The sequence below is a fragment of the Grammomys surdaster genome, unplaced genomic scaffold (assembly GCF_004785775.1).
Source record: "Grammomys surdaster isolate TR1022 unplaced genomic scaffold, NIH_TR_1.0 111553, whole genome shotgun sequence".
In the NCBI taxonomy this organism is placed as follows: Eukaryota; Metazoa; Chordata; class Mammalia; order Rodentia; family Muridae; genus Grammomys; species Grammomys surdaster.
The window spans coordinates 4835-15606 of record NW_021611464.1 but is presented as its reverse complement, the minus strand read 5'-3'; the positions used below and the strand labels follow the sequence as shown (position 1 = coordinate 15606).

General features: G+C 38.2%; 2 gene segments (V, D, J or C); both read right to left on the bottom strand.

Moving 5' to 3' along the window:
• Window positions 1–6573: 6573 nt before the first annotated feature.
• On the bottom strand, window positions 6574–7029 carry LOC114635546. The segment is given in 2 exon segments: window positions 6574–6896; window positions 6981–7029. Coding segments are annotated over 2 exon segments (369 nt in total).
• A 2967-nt stretch (window positions 7030–9996) lies between these two features.
• Window positions 9997–10477, bottom strand: LOC114635545. The segment is given in 2 exon segments: window positions 9997–10319; window positions 10403–10477. Coding segments are annotated over 2 exon segments (369 nt in total).
• Window positions 10478–10772: the final 295 nt, after the last annotated feature.

Below are 10772 nucleotides of genomic sequence, written 5' to 3'. Positions count from 1 at the left end.
ACAGGATCCCAGGGACCCTATCATCCCAACATCACAGGTGACACAATCTGAGCAGACATATTTCATTTAGATTCCAGGTGCTATCATGCTTTAATTGAACACACATCATCCACTGGCTTACAGTTACTGTCTACTCTTTCATTGTCACACTATAGAGGATGCAAAACTGTCACTTAGAAGGGCTCACATATTCTTATTGAGTCTTGTTGAGTCTTGTTGAGAATCTTAAGATATAATTTGAGTCTATTCCAGCTTCAGATAATGAATCCTGATACAGATGTTTGTCACAGGAATTACATATCTCAATTGCTGGGGAGTAGGGTGTAAATAAGACTCATAGATAGGATCTTGGAGAAAAGAAATGGGATTTCAGTGTTGAAAAATTTCTTTGACCCCTTTTACCATAAGTACATGAGCAGAAACCTAAGAAATAAATCGAAAACAAGGAAAGAAAAGACATGCTCTCCAATGAGTTTGTTAGGAGTTGTCTGCAGCTAACTGAAGCTCAGTGGTGTCACTAGTTACATTTTCCTCACAGTCATTGTGCTGCAGCCTCACACAGATTTTAGTACCAGCCCTATCTGTACAATTCCTTCACACTACACAGAACAGCAGGGTAATCTGTCATCTCTGACTACATCTGGGGCAGTGATAGATCTGATGTGTGAGGTGCACGTATTGTGTGAGAAGGTCGGTAACAGTGAAAGTCATGTGTACTGTTAGGTCACCGACTCTTCCTGATTTCCTTGCTGGCTATAACTTGATTCCAACACAGTGCTCTAACCAGGTACCTACCGAGTTTCTTCCCTGATTCCAGGGTTCCCAAGTCTTCAGGATTCTTTGCTTCTGGATCTGATACTCTTACCAAAGTGAATCAGGTTTTTCATGTGCGATGATCTGAGTTTTGTTAATTTCTGGGTACATGATGCTTTTAAAATTGTATCTATAATGTGACTGTGGAGATGATGCTGTGTGGTTAAAGTTTTTGTTATGCTGATAATTTTGAGTGAGATCCAACCTTTGAGCTTTGTTCTCCATGGAGAGAAAAAGAGCCGAGTGTACCATTGAACTTGAAATCCAATCCCCGGAAAATGAGGGTAGCATGATCACTGGGAATATGATCACTGGGGTTCACTGGCCAAAGAGTTGAACTAACTGATATTTTAAAGCTCAGTGAGAGAATATGTTTAAAATATCATGGTGACTAATAGAGGAAGGCATTTTATGTCAACATGTACACAAACACACACATATACAAACACACACATCTGTGGATAGAGAAACACTGTAATAAACAAACACACAAATGAATGTCATATGGAAAACAGAAATTTGAATAAATATGTGGAGTCATCATGGATTCCTAAACACTATATGTGTGTAATGAATCATTAAGTGTGATATTCAGATGCAGCCAGGATTCAAAGGACAAAAACAGAGCAGAAAATGAGGGAATGGCTAACTTTTAACTGGCTGAAACCCACAACCATCCTATAGGCAAGTACCAATCCTTGACACTAATACTGACACTCTGTTATGCTGGCTGACAGGAGCCTAGCTTAACTCTCCTACAATAGGCTCCACAGTGCAGCTGACTAAAACTGATGCAGAGACTAACAGACAAGTATTAAACTGAGCTCGGTGAGAGTTATATAAGAGGTTGAGGAAGGATTGAGAGACTCATAGAGGACATGGACTCCAAAAACAGACAAACAATCAAACAAAATAAAGACAGAACCATAAGAACCTATGTAGTCAACTTTCCTGGATGCTTAGGAGATCCTAGAGGGCCAACAATTGAAGAGCATACATGGCCTGTACCTAATTCCTCTGCATATATCAGACAGATGTGTAGCTTGTTCATGAAGGTTCCCATCAACTGGAGGAGACAAGAAAAGTAGATCATAGAGATACAAATTGGAAAAAAAATAAATTAAGATACCACTGTGGATAATATGATAGTAAACATAAGTGGTGCCCAAATTCTACCAGAGAACCACTACACCTGATAAACAACTTCAGTATAGTGGCTGCTTAAGAATTTACCTCACAGATTTGTTCCTCATTGGCTATATCAGGTAACTTGGCCTGGTAAGAAGTGAGGACATTTACAGGAGACCCTGCGATATGTGATATAAATGGGCAGGTAACATAACTAACTTTAAAATGAATACTGCTGGGGTCTTTCTTACCACACTTGTTTTCAAGTTGCACTGCAGTGTGCTAATAACATAACATGCATGCCAGAAGCACATACTTGCTGAGAGAGAGAGAGAGAGAGACAGAGAGAGACAGAAAGAGAGAGAGAGAGACCTAGAGAGAGAAATGGTTTGGTAGAAGAGGCACAGTGTATGTGAGGAACTCTACATTGCTCAGGGTTAGGTGGAGTTGCCAAGGAAACAAAAGGATTAGTGAGGTCACTCCATGAGGCTCCTAGCCACATGAGGGCAGGTGGGACTTATCTGTCAGGTAGCTAGCATTTGAAATAGATATGAAGGAGAAGAAGTAGTGCCTGGAAATATATGTCCTGATGGCTGAATTTGCAAATTCCCACGTGGACAGAGGAGAGGATGTAGTTCAAAGTCACTATTTGGACCTTTTGTCCAGATAGGGTAACTGGAAGATCCCTGCCATGCAGAAAGTATAATAGTAAAAAGTGATTGTAATGAGATCTGTGGGAAGACCCATGCAATACTGAGTCGGTGGCAGTTGATGCTTTGGATTATATCTATGGGAGATTCTCTGGGAGTTAAGTATGCAAGGCTATTATACTATTCTCCTTACTTTGTTGGACGAGTGGAAAGCGCCTGATAGTTTGTAGTTGGAATTTGGCTAATCCTGATGAAATATTAGAAGCATAAGAAATAAACAATCTTAGATAGTCAATAAGTAAAAATTTTTTGGATTCCCTATTGGTGAGGGGTACTGAGTAATTGTAAAGCTGTTCCCTAATTCTCCATAGCCTGTGAGACACTTGGATGGTCCATGGTAGATGGACAGTGGGACAAAGTATGATATTTACCTTTGTTATATCTTTGGAAACTTAATTTAATTAAAACACAAAATATGAGTTGAGTTTTAAGACAGTAGGAAATAAAATGTTGCTGTAAAATAGAGATTTTCCACTCTTGAAGAAACTGGCAGGCTAAAAGAGAGAACCTGGAGGAAAACAATCCATGTTTGTGGAAACAGTGAGACCTGAAATTCTGCTTCCATCAGAAAATGTTGAGTCAACCTTTGTTTTAAGTAAAATAGTCAACATCACATGATCAATGGGTGAACTCATTGAGAAGACATGGGTATTATTTGTTCATATTCCCTAAAATAGCTAAAATAATCAGATGATGGAGTGTTTACACTGGTTTTGGGAAGCAATGTATGTTTTATTATCTGACAGTATATATAGTGTTTAATGATTATTTACTCACTTGGAAACTTATCGATATATATATATATATTGAATATTATTATATACCCACTGTGATGGCTATTTTTGTTGTCAATGTGACTACAAACAAAAATGGAGAGCACATCTGTTAGCGATTTCTGCTTTTTTAAGTAGGAAGATAAACTTCTAACTTGCATCTCTGAAGTATGATGATATACATTTAATCTACATTTTAATCCAGATCTAATTTGTAGCATGCTTTTTGTTGGAAACTTGTATAAGCACATGGGAATAGGAAGCTTTTCATCTGCATTGCTTCTTCATCTTTTCTTATTGAATCTAGAACAACCTGCACAGCAGTTGCCATACACATAATGGAGTAAGACTTATCATCTCAATTACTATTTAAAAACTAAATCACTGGCTTGTCTACAGCCTGGTCTTATGAAGGCATTCCTCCCTCTGATGACTCTAGCTTATGTCAAATTGACTTAGATCCTGCAAGACATCCAGTTTACCTCCTTAGTTTTTTCAAAAATATTACCTTGTATTAGGATTTTTCCACTATTCACATGGACAATCCAGGCTGACAACACATAAGGGAAGGACATAGGTATTTGATTGCTAAAAGCATAATCTACTGAGGGTGTTCTTAGAAGAGTTCAGAGTATAGGCTTCCACAGAGAATTTATCACGGCGAGACAGTAGACAAGTGGCATCAGGAAATGGAATCATCATTTCTGATTTTAAATTAAATTGTCAGTTTCATTGACTACTTTACAGAACATAGATACTTGGGTCACATGGTCTTATAGGTGAAATATGTTGCACTTACCCCAAAGTGTTTTCAAATATTTGAGGACCATGGTCCCATTACAAGAACAAAGACTCCTCCCTTTCTCTCCATTTTTTAACATTTATTTTTCTTCTTTTCTTTTTTAGTAAATGACTATGACACCATTGGTTATAGGCAACATAGAATTTTGAATTTAATTTCCATTTTGTGGAGAAAAGAGAGGTTTGCTTATTTAACTTATTCTGCCTAAATACATTGGCCAAGATTAATGACACTAATTAGAAATGAAGGGCAGAAAGATGTCCATCAATGAGGACACCATGTCTCCATTCTGTGTTTTCTGATCCCTGTGTTATCCTGTGAACCCATATCTCAGACAAGTGATGGAAATAAGTTGTTGAGAAGAGAAATAAGACCGACCTCCTTGAGAATCAATGCCCTTACCCATAATAGTAAATAGTGTTGATCCAAGTAAAATATTTATTAATGAAAATGAGGAATGACATCTTCAAATATTAACATTTTAATCCACTTAGTATACCTATGTTACAGAAGAAATCTTCCTTTCACTGTGTGGTAGCAGAATATCAGCAATGTTTACATTATTTCAATAATAATATGAATGGCTCTTTTCCACATTTAATAATAGCATATTATGTTCTTTACATACAGAGAGCTTATCTTATGCATTAGCCCTCAGAAAGATAACTGTGTTCTCATTAAATCGTGGACATGCGTTTAAAAACTTCAGGTTAGGGAAGATGAGTACAAGTGATCTCAAAGATGAATTAAGTACAATAAACTGCAGAAATGTTACAAAATGCAGCTGTGATAGAAAAAAATCCATCATCATGTCTCCCTGGCTGTCCTCACCTACATAGTGCCTCACTGAGTTATCTTGATAAATATCAACTCTAGCTTGTTTTTATTTTACACTATTAGGTTATAGAATCACTTAAATATTCTACTAGTGTGTGAACAAACAATAAATGTAATAGAATCTGAGATTGCAGAGAAGGCTGTAGCAAATTTCCATGGCTGGAAAAAGAGTTCACATCTTTAACATTAAAAAGCATGCTCAACACCCTCATAAAAATAGGAGGAGCGGGTATGGGATAAGGGATTTGGGGCGAGAATGGGAGAGGAGATGACATTGAAAGGTAAATACGTAAAATATCCAATAAAAAAAAAAACAGATAAAGGGGCTGAAAAAAGACACTTTACTTAATTCAAATTATTTTCAAAAGTTTCTAGGAGATGCTAACTGGCTAAGATCTTATTTTAAGCTCTCCACAAAAGAATTTAAGTCTCTGTTTAATATTCTCAAGAGAGATGTAAATCCTAATTTCTCCCAACAATTAATTAACAAAAGATAAGTGATCTCACAAAAAGTAGAAGAAGCTATTATTAATCGATATATTATATAGTCTGTTTAGTTGTCAGCTGTGCTATAATAGTCCTTTGATAAAAGAGATTATTAATATAGATTTATATTTCTTTAAATAATGTCTGCATGACTCTCTTAGTGTGGAAGGAGCTACTGTTGGTGCTTCTGTCCTGATTTTACAAGAACCCTGAAAAACTGGCTTTAAAAACAAAAGAGGGGGAACAGTACCCCCCCAGAAGGAGTCCCTCTGAAATACTCTCCATCATGCCTTGTCCACTTTTAAGTCTCTAAAACTGAAAGATCATGGTAAATCTTCTTCTGACTGCCTCTGGCATCACCGAGACCAATAAAAACTATGCCACAGATATGGGGAAGGACCCTCTTACCCTTAAAGGGAATGGCCCAGACCCATTTCCCTTATAGAGCTGAGGATTGATAAGCCTGTTTGATACCACAGAAGACACAGCTAATTGGCTACCAAAAAGATTAATGAAATAAATAGATACCCCCACAAAGCCAGGCCCAACTATAAATACAATGAATAACAATTTACATCCAGGGAAGAGAAATCTCCCCAAGAATTCCCTTCTTTTCCCTTTCCAGGTAAAAATGAATCACCCATGATGTCAGCTGTTAGAAGTTCTAATCCAGATGCTGGCCTCCGAACTTATACTACTCAGACCTTTGAAGGGCCATTGACAAGAACATCAAACAGCTAGAGATTGACATAACTAATCTGAAGAAATCCCTCGTTTCACTGTCTGAAGAGAACTCGAAAAATCGCAAAGATCTTTATTGGACTTGATTTACTCTTTTATAATAGAAAATGAAATAAAATAAAATAAAATAAAATAAAATAAAATAAAATAAAATAAAAAGCATGCTCATAGAGCATAGGCCAGAATTTCTTAGATTCTGAAGTGAGCCTGGGAAGTTCTTGGTTTTCACTGCCCTCTGCTGGTCCTGAGGATCCCTTTAGGGAGGTTTTTGTGCAAGTTAATACTAGACTTCCTTCACTGTGTTTTTGCCATAGTCGTAGGTGGCTGTGTCTTCAGTTTGCATATTGTTCATTTTTAAGAAAACCTGGCTCTTTGGGGTGTCCCTGGTGATGCTTAATCTGGTTTTGAGAGCTGAACTATAATCTGTACTTCCATCACTCCATATAGCACCCATCCACTCCAAAGCCTTTCCTGGGGGCTGGCGAACCCACTGTACACTACAGTCAGTTAATGAGAACCCAGAGACTGTGCAGGTGAGGGACAATTTCTGTGAGGGCTGCACCAGGTCAGGTCCTGACTCCTTCATCTGCATCTGGGACAGGACACCTGTGAAAAAGGCACATCACCATCAGTCATACATTCCACAGATGTCATTCTTGAGTCCTTCTCCTGAAACTCTGAAACACTTACAGCTTGGAAATGTGAGCAGGCAGAGGAGCAGCACCAGGACAGCCATGCTCTGATGGAGGCTATAGTGAGAAATAGATGAGGCTTCTCAGCTAGGCCAGGGCTTTCATCCTGAGCCTGAGGGCTGCTTTGCATTGGGGGAGGATTCTGAGAAGATAAAAGGAAACACAGGGCAAGAATTCCAGTTTCCTCTCATTTTTCTGCTGCTTGTTTGAGGAAATGGAAGTTGAAATCTCAGGAAGTTTTCCCTGGAACTGTTGAATATCCAATTTCAAATAAACAAAAGAAAGCTTTAGTCATATTTTGCAGGCATTGGAAGCAAAAAAGGGGAGAAGTTTGTTTACAATAAGTGAATTCTTTTTCATACTGTGCAAGTAGAACAGGATACTGTAACTTAAAAGCAATTATAAGTCATTGTCAATTACATTTGAGGATTTATGATGGAATTGGTTAATCTTTTTAACCAAATTTTTTCTGTATCTTTCTTTTTATTTAATTATTTATTTACTTATTTAGTTAGTTAGTTTTGGATTTCTCTATGTCAGTATTTCCTTCTGAATAGGATTGGTGGCATCTCCTTCACCAGGTGATTTGAAAATAAAGATTCAAAACCACACATAGTAAATAGTCTTGTAATGTAACTGATTGTCATGTCATCCACACATAAATTGACAGCCGTACATAGCAGTAGGATAAATAAATATTATTTGCACTGTTTTATTATATGAAAATATGGAAGTAATTGTTATTTAATAATGTGCACAAAACCTATATAATTATTACTTAGTGACTAGCAGTGGATAGCAAACTAAGACTGTAGAGAAAATTTAATCCAGCATCTTGGCTGCTCTTTTAGCAATTCACGCCAAAAGACTTACGTCTGTGTGATCTGGCTGGGATATAGACGTGACCTTGGTACACACCTTTAGTCCAAAACGATGTTAGGTAATGTTAGCTTCTAGAAGAAAGCAGCCATTTTTGAAAATTACTTCTCCTTAGCAGGCAGTTACTCACAGAAAAACTTAATAGAATATGTCAGAGATAGGGTATGCTGAACTCTGAAAGAAGAGATAGAAAGAATACTCATTCAAGTACAGTGCAAGGAGAAAGAGAGAGAGAGAGAGAGAGAGAGAGAGAGAGAGAGAGAGAGAGAGAGAGAGAGAACACTGAGTATAATGCAGTGGGGTTAATTTGGTTCATGAGTTCATGTAGTCCAGTGAAATTCAGCATAGGCCATTTAAGCCAGAGAATAAGAATGAGCCAGAAAATGAGAACAGTTATCATGAGGCCCAGCAGATCAATTCAGTGAGAAGCTGAGAAAAGCCATATTGAATCAGTCAGCTTAGAGTCTTTTCAGCCCCAGCAGCTGATCTGAGTCATCTAGCCTGAGTTCTTAAAGAACCAGCAGTTGTGAGCTTATCCAGTAGTAACCCTATGAGACAACAATTATATAAATTTTATGTTAATTATAAATTATATTTATATGAAAGTTATATTTTAGAGACTTGTAGGACATCAAGGATGCCCTGCTTCCCCATGGAACTCTGTGGTGGGCCCCAAAGAACAACCATATTGGAATCCTGCTTCATCAATTTTTATCCAGTTTGATCTGCCTGGGTCACAGTAGCAGAATAATTTGCATTCGTGGTCCCCTCATCTCCACTGCCTGACTCTGTATATTCCATGCCATCTTGAGGAGCTGGAAGGATTCCTGTATCCCTGTGGAGGCCTTAAGGGGGTGTTCACAGGAACAACCAGCTTGAAATCCTCTTCCACAAATTCCTTGACATTCAGATCTATTCTGGGACACAGCCAGCATAGGTAAGCTGTGTGCTGCCTCCCTGAACTCCATTGTCTATCCCATGGCTCTCCCTGACTTCCTGGGGTGTAGTGGTGTCATCAAGATCTTCCATCCATCACCACAGAAAACCAGATGTATAAATAACAGTGTAAGAACACAGTTAACAAGAGCCAGGAAAATATAGCACAACTAGAGCCGATCAATCCTGCTATAGCAAGCCCTGGTTATTCTAACACAGCCAGAGAACAAAAAGGTAACCTTAAACCCCTTTTCATAAATATGAGAAAGTCTTTTGAGAGAGGAAATGAAAATATCACATAAAGCAATGCAGGTAAATACATTTGAATAGGTGAAAGAAATGAGTGAAACTGCCAAGAACTGAAAATGGGAATAGAAACTATAAAGAAAACACAAACTTAGGCAATCCTGGAGATGGATCTCCTTGAGACACAGTGTCTTTCCTATAATAATGAATAGTATAGATTCAAGTAAAATATTTACTAATCAAAATGAGGAATGAGATTTTGAAATATTAACATTTGAATCTACTTAATATACCTATGTTACAGAAGGACTCTTCCTTTGACTACCTCCTGACACAAGATTACTAATGTTCATGTTATTTCAATAATAATGTGTATGGATGTTGGTTACATTTAATAAGAGCATAGTGTGTTCTTAATATATGGAGAGCTAATCTTATGAGTTAGCCCTCAGAATGATACCTGTGGCCTCATTAGTCTGTGGACATGTGTTTAAAAACTTCATGTTAGGGAAGGTGAGTCCAATTAATCTCAAAGATCAATTAAGTACAATAAACAGTTGAAATGTTACAAAACTGCTGCAATGTGAGAAAAAAAATCCATTATCAAATCTCCCCGTCTGTCCTCACCTACACAGTGCTTCACTGAGTTATCTTGATAAACATCAACTCTGTTTTGTTCTTATTTTACACTATTAGATTATAGAACCACTTAAGTATTATACTGGTGTGTGAATAAACAATAACTCTAATAGAATCTGAGACTGTATAGAAGGCTGTAGCAAATTTCCATGTCTGGAAGAAGAGTCCACATCTTTAACATTAAAAAGCATGCTCATATAGCATAGACCAGAATTTCTTAGATTCTGAAGTGAGCCTGGGAAGTTTTTGTTGGTTGTCACTGCCCCCTGCTGGTCCTGAGGATCCCTGTAGGGAGGATTTTGTTCAGGTTCCTACTAGACTTCCTTCACTGTGTATCTGGCACAGTAGTAGGTGGCTGTGTCTTCAGTTTGCATATTGTTCATTTTTAAGAAAACTTGGCTCTTGGAGGTGTCCCTGGTGATGGTCAGTCTGGAGTTGAGAGCTGAATTATATTCTGTGCTCCCAGTATTCCTTATTAATCCTATCCACTCCAGACCCTTTCCTGGGGGCTGGCGAACCCAGTGTACATGATAGCTAGTTAATGAGAATCCAGAGACAGTGCAGGTGAGGGACAAGGTCTGTGAGGGCTGCACCAGGTCAGGACCTGACTCTTTCAGCTGCACCTGGGACAGGACACCTATGGAAAGCAACATCACCATCAATCATACATTCCACAGATGTCATTATTGAGTCCTTCTCCTGAAACTCTGAAACACTTACAGCTTGGAAAGGTGACCAGGCAGAGGAGCAGCACCAGGACAGCCATGCTCTGATGGAGGCTCTAATGAGAAGAGGATGGGGCTTCTCAGCTAGGTCTGGGCTTTCAGCCTGAGCTTAGGGCTGCTTTGCATTGGGGGAGGTTCCTGAGGGGATAAAAGTTAGCACTCAGCAGGGATTCAGCTTTTTCCTCAGGTGACTCAGGCTTACTTTATGCTTTTAGAGTAAATGGAAATGTAGTCTCATGAATATTGTTTCTAGTTCTGTCTGGATTGTCAAGTCCACATAAGCAGAAAATTAATTGATCCACTTGATTCGGATTTGGAAGCAAACATGAGGATGATTATTGTGCGTCCACATTCATACAGTGTAG